At 44.6% G+C, this 17918-nt stretch overlaps 1 protein-coding gene across 1 annotated transcript in view; it reads left to right on the plus strand.

Annotated features, from left to right (window-relative positions):
• The window catches only part of SMC1B (structural maintenance of chromosomes 1B), a 2533210-nt gene that overhangs the window by 234967 nt on the left and 2280325 nt on the right, over nt 1–17918 (plus strand). Inside the window, exon 5 of the mRNA XM_085652431.1 lies at nt 2197–2435. Coding sequence (XP_085508557.1) covers nt 2197–2435 — 239 coding nt within the window. The remainder of the gene's footprint in view (nt 1–2196; nt 2436–17918) is intronic.

The following is a 17918-nucleotide window of genomic DNA, read 5'->3' on the forward strand; positions in this document are numbered from 1 at the left end:
TTAGCACACACCAGATTAATTTGAGGCTAGTGCCAAAATCAGCATACCAGATACACACAGTCGGGCACTTGGGGCAGGGGAACACAATGTACACCATGCAGGGGACTTTTCTGTTCCATCAGTCTCATCTTCTTGGCATAATGTGCAGCCTTGGTCCTGCCTTTTTGCCACTTTATTGTTCAGGTGCTGCAATTGTTATATTCTTATGCTGACCTGCTGGAACTAGTTTGGTTCTGTTCCAGTGCACAAAACAAAACGTTTGTTCCCTTTGTATTAACTCAATAGTTATCATAAAATTATCTCTTGACTGCAGAAAGAATTCTGCTGGAATGGGGGGTTCAAACGATTTGCGCTGGGAGACTTGTTAGTAAAAGGGAAGACAGCAGCACTGACAAAAATAACAATCCTATGCCACCCTCTACAACATAAGTGAAAACATCAGTCCATTTGGGACCTCTGTCACAGGTGTCCCACCTCTCATGTACCTAACCACTCTTGTGCACAGAACAATCTGTGACCTTCAATCAAAATGTCTACCACACTATTATGATCAGCTGCCAACAGCCATTAGCTATGTAATTTCCTGTTTATGTGGGCATACTTCTTTATTACCAGACATGCCAACCCATGTAGAGCACCTGGCACAGGTCCCCTACACATGAAAACATACCAGAAATGCCAGAGATAAGAAAATTAGAAACATGTTGCAGTGCTATGGACTTTCGACCCTACAACATGTTCATTATTTTTTTAATATGCGTGGTTGCACAGTTCCTTCCTCTGGTGTATTTATGATTAAAGGGTCTTTCAGTTCATCTGCCCCAGTGGTAAACCAAAGAACGCCACTCAAGTGCATTTGTATAGCTAAAATTACATCAGATCATATGCAGAGTGAATGTTTCATTCCCGTTCTGAAATGCCTGAACAGATGCTAACATGAAATAAAGGAGAAGGCCTCTTGGAGCTCATATGTCATCGCAGGGTTCCAGGACTCATCTGAACAGTGTTAACACCTATTATTAGCTGAACTGCACACACAGGGCATATTCCTACAAATGAGGCCTTTTCTTTAGGGCCATCCTCCCCTCCATTGGATTAAAATTCCCTTCAGGTTCTTGTGGGAATTTGTCACTTTCATTTAGTCACTTGCACATACAGTGGTGAACACATATCTTCAGGTGGTGGAGCAGTTGAGTGGGTAAGATGAGCAAGACCGATGGGAGAAGTTGCTGGGAAAGGTGGACAAAGAGAAAATAGGGGAAGGAACACTGGAACGGTAATTTGGTTGCAGAAGAAGCCGCGGGGCAGCGACGAGAAGTGACTCGGGAAAGCTGGTTTGAGCCAAATGCAAGCACTGAAAGCGAGTGGGCTGCAGATGGTGAATGGGCGAAAGGAGGACTGTGGATGGGGCCATCAATGAATGATTAGATAGCAAAGAAAGGAATAAAGGGTGTCTGAATAACTAATTCAATGATAAGGAGAAATTAAATGTTCAAGAGTCTCTTGCATCCTATTAATGTCTTAACGCATTTTACTGTACCCCCATAGTTATGCGCAGTAAAGACACGCATTATATGCTTCTATTGTGTAAATCCCTTAGCAGGAAATTGCATACCCTCCAAAATTAGGTAGCCACACTTCTCCTAGGGGGAATCAGGGTTGCCAACTGGCCATGACAGTGTAATGCAGTGCTCCCCAAACATGCCATGCTCAGGGAGGTGGGTGTTGACCTCACATAACGGGCGCACATGGGAATTTCGCCGGGGATACTTACAAGCTCGAGGGAAAACAGATGTGCTGTCTTTTCTCAGTACGCCAGACATATTCCACTCCAATAACACATGCTCTCAGCATGTACCCATTCCCGCCGTTAGCCTCTTCCCTCACAGACTTCACAGTCAGGAGACGTACAGATGACTGGAAAGGAAGATATAGTCTTAGATCAAAGTAGGCCGGTCTCTAGACAGATCTGGGAGCAATGGTGAAATGTAATCTTCAATTCCCAATATTCCACTTAGGCTAGAAAGTCATTCATCTTTTTTGTGGAACATTGTGCCATTCATGTCAATCAATAGAGAAAGATTTGCTGTAGGATTACATTTAACGATAGGATTTTTCCTTATTGTGCAAGACAATTTTTCTTTATTGTGCAAGACTTGTTCTTTGGAATTCATTCAGGTTTGTTGCTCTTTTTAGGCAGAACGCTATCAGATACTACTCAAAGAGCTGAAAGAAAGCAAGATAGTGTTGCAACTTTTTCGTCTTTATTACAACGAAAAGAACATTGACTTGCTTAACAGTACGTTAGATGAAAAAAATATGAGTGTAAATACCCATAGAAATCGCCTTTCTGTGGCTGAAGAAGCTTTTAAGTCAAAAAAGAAAGACCTTGGAAAACTAAGCAGAGAACAACAACAAATTGAGAAAGAAGTCAAGTAAGTTTTTTTTTTTTGTCCTAATATTTACAAAACTGTTTTTTTCTCAAGTTTAATCATCCCTAATGACATGTGATGTCAGATGTGAAGCCATGTGAAGTGTATTGGTAGGCAGTTGTTTTAACAGAGCGTGAGGTGCCGTAAGTGATATTTTTGCAGTCAGTGATTATACGATATGTGATAGCATCTGTTTGTATGAAAGTTTTCTAGTGTGTGGGTGCTACCCAACAAGAGCTTACAGGTATCAGAAGGTAAGAAAGCTAAAACTAGGAGAATAACCAAGAAAAACAATGTGACGTCAAAAGCAGCAACTTTATCGTTGTGTTTATTTGGAAAACTCACTATCATTCATGAGGGTATTTTGGCACTGAGCTGGTGTGTGCCTAGCCTTGCTTCTCCACTATTGGGGTATCTTTCATAGATTCACATGCCTGAATCAATCCCCGTCGTCGGAGTGGGAGTCCCACGGTACATAAAAAAAGCAATAATTATGCACATAATAACCATAACATAGGTAACATAGAACCAGGAAGTAAAGTAGCCAGAAACTAAAAGGAAAAAACTTCCACATTTATGACTTGTCCAAATCATTATAAACAGTCCAACCTGCAGCCAATCAGGCGACAGCACCCTCCAGAATGTTCTCCTCAGAGGCTCAGGCTCTCAGATTTTCTACCGCACGTCGTGTGAAGGGAGTCTCCCTGAGCTCTGCTCAGTACTTTTCAATTTCCTTCAGGAATTCTTCATTTCATGATGTCTTCATCTAAGAAATCTCTTTCGACCTTGTGAGTCTTGTGGGAAGCTCGGCTGTTTTTCTGAGGTACCCCACAAGAAGTGCATTTACTGCTTGTATCCTGATCACCAGGTGAGAGACTGCAAGATCTGTAGAACCTTCCCTCAAAAAACCCTCAGACAGAGAAGGACGTCTACTTCTGTGGCTACAGAAGATTAAATATCAAGAAAAACCCTAATCGGAGGTGGGGAGTGTTGCCACTGGTGTAACTATGCCCTCTAGGAAGAGGATTGCTGAGGAGGATTTCTCTTCTCCTGGGGCTAAGGTGTCGAAAAAACACACCTCTAAGGGTGCTGAATTGCCTTCCACCTCAAAAAAGGCTCCTCCACCTTCTAAAAGTAAGCCTCTGCTTACAACACCCCCCCCCCCCCCGAGAAAAACTGCGAAGTCTCTGGCTTCAAAACGAGTTGCTGAGACGGATTTACCTCAGAAAAAGGTTCCTTCGTCGACCGACGACATCTTCATCGAAGCCTTACGTCCACGCTACAACGACGTCGACTGCCACCTTCTCGTCACCGAGACCTCAGATAATCTTGTCGTCTGCATCATCGTCGACGCTGGTGTCCGTCTCCGTGAAGCCAATCTCGTCGACAAAAGAATTTAAAACTACCTTCGACGACGAAGATTAGAAGGGTCTGACGGCTGCCTCGTTGTCGACGGCTGCCTCGTCGTCGGCGACTGCCTCGTCGTCGACGACCGCCTCGTCGACTATTACCTCATTGACACCAGCTTCGTCGACGACTATTTCGTCGACAGCTCCCTCGTCAACGCTACAATTATCATCATGCACAGCGTTGCAGGTTTGGTCAGCGTCTACGGCATCTTCTGCACCGTCTATGACTTCTGCGGACTTGCCTCCATTGACAACAGCATCTTCCTTGCTGCACAGGTGTGGATCTTCATTGGAGGCCCTCTCTCCACTTCATATTTCCCCTACTAAGGTACCTCTGGAGTTACCTGAACAATTGCTGGATTATGGAGAGGATGATGAGGAATCCGAAGAGGATGACAGATTTCGCACTGCCAGGAGCCCTTCAGAATTATTCATTAAATATCACGAGGAGGATCAGGATGAAAATCCTTCCCCAGAGACTGTTGGTCCAGCCAGCTCCAGATGCGATCCCTACTGCACAAATGCCTCTGGCTCTGTTAAATAATTTACAGTTCACGTTGGATGATTATTATCGCAGTATCTCTCCATCTGAATCGTCTTCGTCTGTTCCACCAACACCTGTTCCTCAAACTTCCTCTTCTGCATTGAGGTCACCCAGACCACCTTCTCCGGTGCCTTCTCATCATCATTCTCATGATGTTCATGCCTCGGCCGACGATAGGGAGGAAAGAGAAGTGGACGACAGATCGCTACAAACTCAGTCTCCTTCAACTCAGGCTCCCATCGATTCTCCTCCAGTTGACATGGGAGGTTTTCATCTAATTATGGAAAGGGCAACACAAAGGTTCCTCCTACCTATGGAAACAAAGAAGGATGATTGTTTCTTATACGACTTCAAAGATCAGCCGAGAAAACAGATACAGACTATTCCAGTCATTGATTATATTTGGCAAGAGGGATTGAAGGTAATGAAAGCTCCTGCTTCTGTTCCGGCGGTCCTGCCCCGCCTCGACAAAAAATATAAGGCACCAGACAATTTGCCTGCATGCCTCATAGGTCAACCAAAATCTGACTCTGTTATTGCCCAAGCAGCACAACGATGAGCGAGAAACCCCTCCGGTTACAGCTCCTCCGGATCGGGATGGCAGACGATTGGATGCTATTGGGAGAAAGGTTTCCACCATGGCAGCGACAACCGTCCGTGCTGCTAATTCTCTGGCCATTTTAAGCCGATACGACAGACAGATGTGGTCGGACATTTCTTCCTACATAGATGTGTTGCCTGAGCCATCTAAATCAGAAGCACTAAGGATCCTGCAGAAAGGAGAACGTATCTCTGCTGAAATCATAGATTCGGCCGTGGATGTTGCATCTACAGGTTTTAGGCAACTAGCAGGTGCCGCAGTACTACGGCGGCAAGGCTGGCTGAAATCTACATCTTTTCGCCAGGAGGTTCAGGCAAAAATAATTGATATGCCGTTTGATGGCAAATCACTTTTTGGACAGCATGTGGATGAGGCCCTGCATGGCATCAAGAAGGGTACCGAGACAGCAAGATCTCTTGGTACTCTACAGTTTTGAAAGCTGCCCTTTCGTGGCGCTAAGGGCCGTGGATCCTTTACTGGTCGAGGAGGTTATAACCAACAAAGACAATACCAATCTTATCATAGTAACCAATGTTACTCGTCTCAACGCTAACAGTCCTACAGACATCCAAATACCGCCTATTCACAGAATAAGAGAAAGCCCTCCTACCGCGGACGGGATAAGTCTAAAAAACAGTGACAACTGCCACCTACCACCTATTCTACCGCCTACCCCTTTAAAAGTTGGAGGAAGAATCTCCCAATTTTACTCAAATTGGTCCGCTATAACATCAGACAAATGGGTCCTGGACATTGTGGCCAGAGGCCATGTTCTAGAGTTCATAAAGATTCCTCCAAACTTTTCTCCCAAATGCCCACCTCCAGCTCATCTCAAGGAGCTTTTTCCCCCAAGTTAATTTGATGCTACGAAAAGGAGCAATCGAAATTGTCCCTCAATTACAAAGAGGAACCGGATTCTATTCAAGATATTTCCTGATAAAGAAAAAATCAGGAGAATGGCGCCCCATTCTAGATCTTCGCTCCCTAAACAAATACTTTAAAAAGTTATCCTTCCGGATGTTGACGCTTAAAGAAATCCTTCAACTCCTCTCTGCGGGGGATCACATGGCCACCTTCAACCTCCAAGATGCGTATTTTCATGTACCAATTCTACCCAGACACAGAAAGTTCTTGCGGTTCAGAGTAGCTGGCAGGGACTTCCAGTTCAAAGTCCTTCCTTTCGGACTACGTTCAGCACCCCGTGTATTTACCATGGTTCTAGCACCGGTGGCCGCACAACTTCGTCTGGAGGGGGTCCAAATTTTTCCATATTTAGATGACTTTCCTCCGATACCGTTGGTTCCCAGGGTTCTCCGAAAAATGTAGAGAGAACCTTGTCGCCTAATACTCATTGCTCCCAGGTGGCCTCGCCAGTTCTGGTTTACAGAACTCCTCCTTCTCTCCGAATGCGATCCCATTCAGTTTCAACTAATACCGAACCTTCTGTCCATCCAGAACGGACAGATCTGCCACCCGGATCCTGCATCGCTGAGATTAGCAGCCTGGTGCCTAAACACCTTGAATTTGCTCATTTAAACATTCCTGCGGACTGTAAGGAAGTCTTAGCCAATGCTCGAGCGCCTTCCATTATTGAGACGTACAGACTTAAATGGAAAAGATTTTGCATTTGGTGTCAAACTGCCAATATTTATCCAATCCATGCAAAACCGGAGCAGATTCTACCATTCTTTTTGCACTTGGCAAGATCAGGCCTTTCCCATTCTACTCTTAAAGTATTTTAGCTGCTATTTCAAGATTTCGGCAAGATGGTTCCAACTCTCTTTATTCAGCTAGGATCATTCAACAGTTCTGCAAGGGATTGTTTCGAATGTTTCCTCCCATCTGCCGCCCACCTCCATCCTGGCATCTTAACGTGGTGCTTGCACAACTTATGCGACATCCCTTCGAACCTATTCATAGAGTGGATTTGAAATTTTTATCTTGGAAAGTGTCTCTGTTATTAGCTTTAACATCAGCTAGGAGGGTCGGTGACATTCAAGCCTTCACTGTTAATCCACCTTTCCTTCAATTCACTTCAAACTCGGTAGTGCTACGTACTAACCCCAGTTTTATGCCTAAAGTACCTTCGGACTTCCATCTAAACGAACCGATTAATTTTAAAGACTTTCTTTCCTAATCCTCAATCACCTGCGGAAAGTACTTTGCATACCCTTGACATCAAGAGATGTCTGAAATTCTATTTACAATGGACTTCTTCGTTCCGTAAATCTGACCAGCTATTTGTGACCTATGGAAGGATACGCCAGGGACACCCAATATCCAAGCGGACCATAGCTCGTTGGATTTTTGCTGCAATTTGTTTCTGTCATCAGCAAGCAGGAAGACCATTACAAACAACTCCAAGAGCACATTCTACTAGAGCAATCTACTCCTCTTTTTGCTGGTGTGCCGCTTCATCAAATCTGCAAAGCTGCAACATGGTCCAGCAGGCACACCTTTACCAAGCACTACTGTTTGGAAGCTGCCAGTGATGCAGATACGTCTGTGGGACAAGCGGTTCTCAGTAATCTGTTTAAATAAGGTGAGCCTCTGTTCTTTCTTACGTCTCTTTACTGTTTTCTCAGACACATATCAGCTATGCTTATTTATTTTTATACACATTGCTCTGTATATATATATATATATATATATCAAAATAACCACCTCCACCAGCTTCGATAATCCTTCTGACGCTTGCGAAGTTAGTACACGAACCTGTTTAAGGTGCAATTTTTCGTTTATTTGCCCAGAGCGACGGCCATAACGTTTCGGCTCTCCTAGAGCCTTGTTCACATGACAGCGTTGTGCTCACAGAGCCACATATTTAAAGTGCTAGTGCTGGCTACGTTCAACACACGTGGGGAGGTCACATGGGGGGGGGTTTCCTCATAGACATAGAAGAGAAAATAATAATTACATACACAAAGGTTGTCACTGAGTTACCACATAAGAGGGGCGATAACAAGAATAATTGTAAATAGTACAAAAATGTCTTTAAAATGATATAAAGTACATCATATTTCCAAAATAGCAGCATAAATGGCCAAATATCCTCAACCTAAATTGTAAACAATTGTTACCTAAGTACTGCGGTAATACGAATAAAAACAAACTATTGTTCAAATTTCTTTGTAGTACCATAGGTGAGAACAATACATTTGGTATACTTACAAATACTAAAAAACGATATGTATGTACCCCATAGTAGATGTGCTTGAAGAAACAGTGTAGCTCTAAAAGTAAAGTGTATTAGTGCCAGTGTAGATAAAAAAACTAATAGATGATGTATGTTCTGTATATCCATGATTCGAAATCGGTCACTCCCTCCGGTGTACCACAAGTAGGACAATATCATATCAAATGATTGCGGACACTTCAAGCCATGTGGAGGTAGGAGTACACTGAGATTAACGGTTTAGTTGGTGATTGGATGGAGGGATGTGGGTTAGGTAGGTTCAACAGCATGAGGTGCTTGTGCAGTGTCTCCAAAATAGTATTATGAAGGAATGATTGACGAATACAGATGTGCAAATACGCAAAGATTAGCAACACAGTACAAATTGTCAAAACTAAATAAATAGTAAAATACTAAATAAATAATTGTATAGTTAAAACAATTAAATAGATTAAGACAAATGACTAAAAGAGTTAAAAATTGCCTAATAAACATCAGATTCAAATTCCATATAAATACACATATAAGACACTGGGTAAAATCCAACAAGGTTAACAGGGATGTATCATCATGACCAAGTGGAAACCTTTGCTCGTATGAATTACAACTGGAAAATCGATAAATTGTATATACTCAGTTGTACAGGTCAATTTAGCCCAAGCATGTGTGCAGATCCTCAGTCATATTTAAACCCGATGGGGTCTTGGTATTGAGTTGCAGGATATAGCGTGTTTCCAATCTGTGCAGATTAGTCTCCCGATCCCCACCCCTTCTGCTAGGTTCAATGCAATCAATAACAAAGTAACTGAGTCCCTTGATGTCACTTTTGTGGGTTTCTTTGAAATGCCTAGCTACGGGGTAGGTATTATCTTGGTTTGAGATCGCACGTAAATGTTGCAGCACACGTTTGTGAACCGCTAGTTTCGTGTTCCCCACATAGCTGAGATTGCATGGGCAGGTAAGGACATAGATCGCATACTCAGTTTTACAAGTTAGCAACTTATTGATCGTGTATTGTCTATTGCTGAATGGATCTGTAAATGCTTTTGTGTTGATGCCATGGGCACATGCTTTACAGGTCTTACACTTGTAAAATCCTCTATTGAGTTGCAGCCAGGAAGTTTTATTAATAGTTTCAGGATTCGTATTGACCAATGCTTCTCTCATAGTAGGGGCCCTACTGTAGGTAATCAAAGCTCGTTGTGGGAGCAAAGGGCCAATAATTGGATCACTCCGTACGGTGGGCCAATTTCTGTTTATAATTTTACGTATTTCAATTTGCTGCTTGCTATAACCCATAATAAATCTAAAGGCATCAGGTGAACTACTGTCCTTCCTCCCCTAATTAGTCTGAGCTGTGGCAATACCAGTAACACTGATAGCGGATGTTAGTAGATCATCGCGGTTAAGGGCATTAGATCTGGCAATAGCGCTATCAATAACGCTTGTCGAGTAGCCTCTCTCCCTAAACCTTTGCCTACTTAGTAACTGAGCTGCTTCAAGATTCTTTTTATTGCTGCATATTCGTTTAAGACGCAGCATTTCACCATAGGGTATACTTCTAATAAGGTGGGGTGGGTGAGCACTGGATGCGTGAAGGGTGGAGTTGCCTGCAGTCAGTTTGCGGAACACACTAGTTTCAAGTTTGCCTGCCTGTATGTATACTTCAGTATCAAGAAATGTAACACTGGATTGACTACAAGTTGCCGTGAAATGGAGGTTAAGATTATTAACATTCAGTTTCTCAATAAAACCATGTGCCTCTCCCAAAGAGCCATTCCATACAACAAAGAGGTTGTCTATAAAGCGCAACCAAACTACCACTTTGTCTTTAAGGCATTCGGCATGATCCCTCTGTAATATCATTTCCTCCCAGTATCCCATGTGGAGGCAGGCATAGCTAGGGGAAAAACTAGCCCCCATCGCTACGCCCCTCAGTTGACGATACAGTAGGCTATTAAACATAAAGTTATTGTTTAGCAGGCAAAATTCAAGCATCACAATCAGCATCTCGTTGTGAGTTCCAAATAGAGCTGGTTTCTGTGATAAAAAGTGTTTGATGGCATGAATGCCATCATTATGGCCAATAATCGTATAAAGTGAGGTCACATCAAGTGCTAGCATCCAGTACTCATCTTTCCATTCAACCTTATCGATCTTGCGCAGAATGTCCCCTGTATCTTGCACATAAGAATCCAAAGATTTTACAAAATCCTGTAAGAAAAAATCTATATATTGTGATGTTTTTTCATACATACCCTCCCGGGCTGAAATGATGGGTCTGCCCGGGGGTCTGCTTGAATCTTTGTGCACTTTCGGAATAAAGTACAGGGTGGGGATGACTGGATTATCATTCCTCAAGAAATTGTACTCCGTTTCAGATATGAGCTTGTGTCTCCTCCAGCTCGCCAACTTGCCCCTAAATTCATTATTGGATGCCTGAATGGCTGCCGCGGTTGTGCGGGTGTAGCAGTCTCTGTCATTGAGTTGGTCGAAGGCATCCTGATCATAGTACTCCTTTGTTAACAAGACAATATTGCCCCCTTTATTACTTTGACGGACAACAATCGTTTTATTGCCTTTGAGTTTGGAGATAAGTTGATGATATTGCTGTGTTTGCCGATTGTATCGGCCTCGTTTATTTTGAGTTTGCATATGCAGCGTCTTGATTCCGGCAATTACGTTTTCATTGAAAATATCCAGGGCATCTCTTGGCATAATAGGGTTATATGTCGATTTGGGTCTGAACGGGGTAACTAGCCCCAGTAGATTAATACCAGTCTGGTGATTAGCCTCACTGCTTCCGCCTGATCCCTCAGTGTCCCAAAGGTCCTGCATGGCATCCTGTAGAGATGTTTCATGTGTATTGTCAATGATATTACATCGTTTATTTTGAAGTGCAAAGGATTTTTTGAGCTTCATCTTCCGTACTGCTTTATATAGATCGAGGCGCGTGGCGGCATAATCAAAATCGTTCTGAGGTGCATACGATAGGCCTAAGGAGAGAATCCTTTTGTCACCTTCCGATAACTCCAAGGGCGTCAGGTTGATAATGGTATTGGTGTCCTCAGGGATTACTGGTTCTTTGCCCAAAATCCTCTTCCTCTCCTTCTGTTTAGATTTGAGGCTCCTCTTCCTCGCCCTCTGCCTCTGCCTGGATTTGTAATTTGCTCGTTTGCGTCGTGATCCGTAGTTGCTGGCCTCGGGCGTAGAGTCTGCCTCCTCTCCACGCATAAAAAATTCATTTCTTCAGCTGGAGTCGGTTTGGGAATCGAACCTGCTGCCAGATTGCCACGCAGTTCTGATTCAGAGTCACTGCCGCCCAAGGAACTAAGGTCTGATTGAGTAGTGTCTTTTGTGTAGGTAACTTTGTTTGTGCCCCTGTTGGGAAGATTTTCCTTCGGTTTAGGAATACGCAGAGAGTCATATTTCCTTGCAAATGTAAAGATCTGTCCCAACTGGTAGTCGTTACGATCATATATATATGTGTGTGTGTGTGTGTGTTATTGCATAAGGCCTCTTGTACATATGCTTATGTTACAATTAGGATCTTGCGAGCATTATTATGGATGTACTGCTTTCTACTCCTATTCAGGCATGTGAATCTATGAAAGATACCCCAAAACTGGAGAAGAACAAAAGTTACTTGCCTGTAATCTGTGCTTCTCCAGTATTGGTATCTTTCCTAGATTCACATGCAACCCACCCACCTCCCCTCAGAGGCTTGTTTATGCTCTTTTCACTTAGATCACTCTGAGGAGAACATTCTGGAGGGGGCTGTTGCCTGATTGGCTGCAGTTTGGACTGTTTATAATGACTTGGACAAAGTCATAAATGTGGAAGTTTTTTCCTTTTGGTTTCTGGCTACTTTACTTCCTGGTTCTATGTTACCTATGTTATGGTTATTATGTGCATAATTATTGCTTTTGTTATGTACCGTGGGACTCCGACGACGGGAAATGATTCAGGCATGTGAATCTATGAAAGATACCAATACTGGAGAACCACAGATTACAGGTAAGTAACTTTTATTCTTATGGTAGGTTGGCTAATTGAAAAGCCAGGTCTTCAGCTTTTTGCAGAATTCAGTGAGAGGAGGAGGCTGTTATGTGGACTGGGAGGCCATTCCACGCTTTAGTAGCGATGTAAGAGAACACTTGTTCCCCTGATCTGGTTCTGTGCGTTCGTGTGGTGTGTGCGATTACGGATCCTGTGGAGCGGAGGTGTCTGGGTGGTTAGTGGAAGGAGATGAAACTCTTTAACTTGGTCGGCCCAAGTAGTGTAGTTCCTTGAATGTGTGTTTGTGTAAGGAGCTTGAAGTGAACACTTTTGTGTGCGGGAGGACAGTGAGCTGAGGTGTGGTGTAGTGTAAGTTCTGTGTGAGAGGGTGGGGGTGAGTCTGGCTGATGAGTTCTGGATTGTTTGTAGTCTTCTGGTGAGTTACTTGGTGATCCTGGCATAGAGGGTTTGCCCTTAGTTCAACTTGCTGGGGACTAGAGCGTGAGTTTGGTTTTTTAGTGTTGCTAGTAGCCATTGGAAGATCTTCCTCAGCATCTTCAGGGAAGCAGGATGCAGTGACAGCGTTTACTTGTGCAATCATGTCTAATTTGCTGTTGATGATTATTCCGAGGTTCCTAGAATGGGTTCTAGGTGTGGGTCAAAGTTTGACTGGACACAAGTGGAGTCACATGGTGAGGTGTTCTTGCTGAGGATCACTACTTCTGTCTTGGTGTTGAGCTTGAGACAGTTGGCTTTCAACCAGTTAGCGACTTCGATCATTCAGGCGGTGAACTTGTTGCTTGTGTTGGGGGCCTTGTCTGAGAGAGAGTGTATGAGTTGCATATTGTCTGCGTAGGAAAGGATTTTTATGTCATGTGCGTCGATGACAGTAGAGGGTTCAAACATGCATTGAAGAGGGTGGGAGTAAGGTGCCAGACTGAAAGTTCTGCTGTGCTCTTTTAAGGAGCAGATCCAGCTGCGAGTGAGACCTTAGGTGCCAATCTCGTGCCGGCGCCTGTTCAGGATAGCGTGTGAGATGGTGTCAAATGGTACACAGAGGTCCAGGAGAATGAGGGCTGCCTTGTTGCCTGTATCAAGGGTCATTCAGATGTAGTTTGTGGTGGCCATGAGTGCTGTTTCTGTACTGTGGTGGGGCCTAAATCCGGACAGAGTGGCTTTGAGCACCTGGTTGTTGCTGAGGTGGTTGGTGAGGTGTCAGTTGATTAGTTTCTCTAAGACCGTTGCTTGGTATGGTAGGAGGGAGATGGGTCTGTAGTTGGAAAGCGTGGTTGGGTCTGCGGACGGTTTCTTGAGCAGGGGCATAACAGTGCCATATTTCCAGGTGTTCAGGAATGTGGTTGAGTGAATGTGGGGTTGAGGATGGGTGCTAGTGCTTTGCTGGTCGGTAGGAGTCCTTTGGTGAAGGCATGGTGGGGACAAGGGTCAGATGGAGCCTCCGAGCGCATGGTCTTCATGGTAGCAGAGATTTTGACAGTAGTGATGGTAGGCCACAAGGTCACAGTTTGTTCATTGGCCGTGATTGGAAGTTGTGTTGCAATGGTAACAGGGTTCGGTTAAAAGTCGTAGTTGCTATATGTGTTGATGATTCTGTTACTGAATAATTGCTGTTGTGATTGCAAAGCTCGCCATGGTGGGTACATTTCAGCATTTTGTGGGGTTTTGCATTGTCCCCATAAAGTCCTTTAAATCTATGATTTACTATATCTGTATATGTATATATTAGAGGATGCCCTGGCCCCCTAGATCATGTTGGCACAGCCCCCCCAGAGGAATCCTATTTTGCATCGTAATAACGTAGCCCTGCTCATCTAGTATTGGGGTATCTTTCATAGATTCACATGCTTGAATCATTTCCCGATGGGATTCCCACAGTAACATAATCCAGAAGTATTTAAATAATGCCACAGCTATAATGGCCCTGAGCCATGTTTTAAACAGCCTATCTATGTCCTTTCTAAAAAGTAACCAAATGTTGAATGCAGCTGCTAGCACTCTTTAGAACGCTCCCAGCAGACGCAGCTTTCCTCAGATTTTCACCGCATGTCGTATGTGAAGGGAGTCTCCCTGAGTTCTACTCAGTTATCTTCATTCAGGCTTCTGGTATTTTTTTCCTGAAAATTTTATCTTCACCAGATAAAAAAAGGCCTTTTCTGGCCATGAAAGACATGTGACAGGAAAAGAGTTCATGTGGACGATCCTCACAAAGACTGTATTTATTGCCACTCATGAGGTAGGGAAGTGAAAAATCTGTCGTACTAAAACTTTGAGGGATAGAGAGGGGAGGCTGCTTTTGAGGCTCCAATCCACCAAGCAAGAAAAGTTTCTGATGAGGACAGTGATGGTTCATCCAGGCCTCACAAGAGAGCCAAATTCCAGGACAACACCCCGGGAGAGGGCAGGAAACACCTTAAACCCTCTCAAGAGTGCAAGAGCTCTAAAAAGGAGAAGCAACATAAAGTCTCCTGAGAGCCTGTGTCATCCGTTTCCACCACTCCTGTGAGAAAGGAGCAAGAACATCATAGAGCCTCTTCTATAGATTCTTTGAGGCACAAAGACAGAAAATCGTCGACGACGACGGCCACTAGATTGTTGACGACGACAAGTACTTCAGTCACGTCGACAGCGCCGTTGACGGTAGTAACCACGACAACTGTGGCCTTCTCGGGCCCCATACCATAGATGAGAATCTTATCGTCAACATCTCTCCCGTCGACGTCCATCTCGTCGACGAAGACTCCGTCGATGAAGGCATGAAAGCTCTGTCGACTAGCACCTTGTTGACGAGCAGCCCGTTGACAAGTATCCCATTGATGACCACCCCGTGGACGAGTCTGTTGACGACGGACCAACCAAGGACGACACTGTTGACAATGACACGTCAACGGTATTACCTGCGATGATAGCACTGTTGACGACGGATATTCCTTCTTTAGTGGGTATGGTACCGTCGACGCCACCGTCGACGATGGAGAATATTGCTAGGGTGACGAAGACCTTTCTCCACCCACCTTTATTAAGATTTCCCCGTTGCCTCCTTCGCACCTATTGGACTTGCATGAGTCGGAGGATGACGATGACAATGGAGTATATGGGGTGATGCATAGCCCGTCCGAATTACATGTGAAATGCCACGACAGAGATGCTGATCATGAGGATACAATACTATTAGCCATATCTAATTCCACCACGCCATTACCAAACTTATGGCTATCCTCCTGAGCCTCATCCTACAGAAATGGCGCATTTACCACAGTCTCTAATCCAAGACCTTCAAGCTATGCTAGCGGACTTTAGGCAAAATTCCCACCTCAAGATGTTTAGATTGATTCATCACCACATCAGCCGCATTCTCCAGGAACGCTGGCTTTACCTCATCCAGTGACGCCAGGAGAACCCCTCTTCTTCAGATGACGAGAGAGAGGAAGGAGAGAAACCGGATCTTCACCCTGGAACGATGATATGCTTCCTACTTCTTCCCCTCCGCCGCATCACCCAGCGGACTCGCCGCCAGCATACATTGGGTGGGTTGGCGGGCGGGGAAGGGGGGGGATGTATTCGACAATGTGATGGAGAGAACGTCCACCAGATTCCATCTTCTGATGGCTGTGAAACATACAGATTGTTTTTTGTATGATTTCAAGGAGGACGCCGGCCACAATATCACCAGTGCTCCCTCAAATAGATAAAAAGTACAGGGCCCTTGAAGATTCCACTTCTTGCCTGATGGGTCACCCAAAGCCGGATTCTGTCAATTCTCAGGTGGTACAATGAAGGTTGAAAAATCTGGCCACCTGATCTTGATTCCCCCTGATAAAGAGGTGCATGGGCTGGATATCATGGGCTTTTACATGACTGCAGTTACCATCAGGGTGGCCTGCGCTCTAGCAATCATTGGCCGGTACGATCGGCAGATGTGGTCAGATATGGCATCCTTATAAGACCTCATCCCTGATGACAGTAAACAAGAGGCGAGGAAGATCCTTCTAGAGGGTGAACGAGCAGCCTCTGAAACCATTAACTGTGCTATGGATATAGCAAACACAGGTTTCAGACAACTGGCAAGCGCAGCAGTTGTGAGGCGCCAGGGGTGGTTGAAGGCCACCACCTTCAAACCTGAAGTCCAAACAAAGATCTTGGATATGGCGTTTGACACAGATTCTTTATTTGGAAACACATCCACGAGGCCCTTCACTCCATAAAAACTGACACAGCAAAGTCATTGGGCACCCTCCAGTATATAAAGATGCCTTTCAGAGGAGCAAAAGGACTCTGGTTTCCCGGCATACAGAGGCGGTTCTCAGAGGGCACAGCAATACTAGCCCTATCAGGTGCAATGCAGGCAGACATCAGCCTCCCACCTACCGTCAGTCTTCTACCGCTGATTTCTCTCGTCAAGGGGGCCACAAGAGAACACAGTCCCACGGAAGGAAACCATGATCTACACCAGGTACCAGCCCCCTACACCCACCTTTATGCCTCCTGTGGGTGCGAAGATTTGCAATTTCTAGGGGAGTGGAGACCAGTACTGGATCTCAGAAAGCTCAACAAGTTCCTGAGAAGGCAAACTTTAAAGATGGTAACTTTAGCTGAGATCCTGCATCGCCTCAACATAGGAAACATCCCCATCCATCAGAAACATCAAATTCCTCAGGCTTACAGTAGCTGGTACCCACTACCAATTCAAGGTTCTCCCTTTCGGGTTCAAGTCAGCACTCAGAATATTTACAAAATGCCTCGCGCCTCTCAAGGTCACCAAGTATTCCCCTACTTGGACGACTGGCTGCTGAAGGCACCAACAGCAAGTCAAGAGACCAGAACAATGGATGTGTGTCTCCAGCTATTCAATAAGCTAGGGCTGACAGTGAACATCAAAAGTCTTAATTTCTTCCCAGTCAAATAACATTTCTGAGAGCAAGGTTGGATACAATCCAATGCAAAGCGTTCATATCTGACGAACGACAGACTCGTCTGCGGCAGTTGGCTTTGGCCATCTCAAAAAGAAAGTCTGTTTCAGTGAGAAGGTACAAGTTGCTCCTAGGAATGTGCTCATCAGCAATAGACCTAGTACCCTTAGCCAGGCTCAAGATCATACCTCTTCAGGAAGAGCTTCAGAGACTGGCTGCAAACCTCTGGATCCTTCAAAAATAGCATTCACGTCACCCCGGCCATGAAAACAGCAATACGATAGTGGTGTCACAGGCCAAATCTTTTGAAAGGCTTCACTTTCCTGCAAGAGATTCCAGACTACATCTTGACAACGGGTGCCTCAGTCGAAGGCTGTGGAAGTCACTTGCAGGACCTCCAAATCCAAGGCAAATGGTCCATTTCTCAAATGCACATCAACAGCTTGGAGTTGAAGGATATAGTCCGCTCTTTACTGGCCTTTCTGCCAAGGATAGCAGGTGCCTCCGTACTGGTCCGTACAAACAATACAACCAGTATGTTCTACATTTTGTTTTTTTTTTAACAGAGTTTTATACAGCACGAACTTGACCTGGAGGTATCAGAGCGCTTTACATGAGCACCAGTTACGTTATGGACATATTAATTTTTTTTTTGTTAGGCACAGGGAGATTAAGTGATTTGCCCACAAAGACAGGACGTTGAGCATCCCTGCCGAGGCTCGAACCCGGTTCCCCAGCATCAAGGTCGACCACTCTAGCCGTAAAGCCACATCCTCTCCCCAAACAATGGAGAAACAAATCTGTAACGCTTTCGCAGGAAGTGCAAGAACTAT

This window comes from Triturus cristatus, chromosome 4_1 (genome assembly GCF_964204655.1).
Source record: "Triturus cristatus chromosome 4_1, aTriCri1.1, whole genome shotgun sequence".
NCBI classification, from domain to species: domain Eukaryota; kingdom Metazoa; phylum Chordata; class Amphibia; order Caudata; family Salamandridae; genus Triturus; species Triturus cristatus.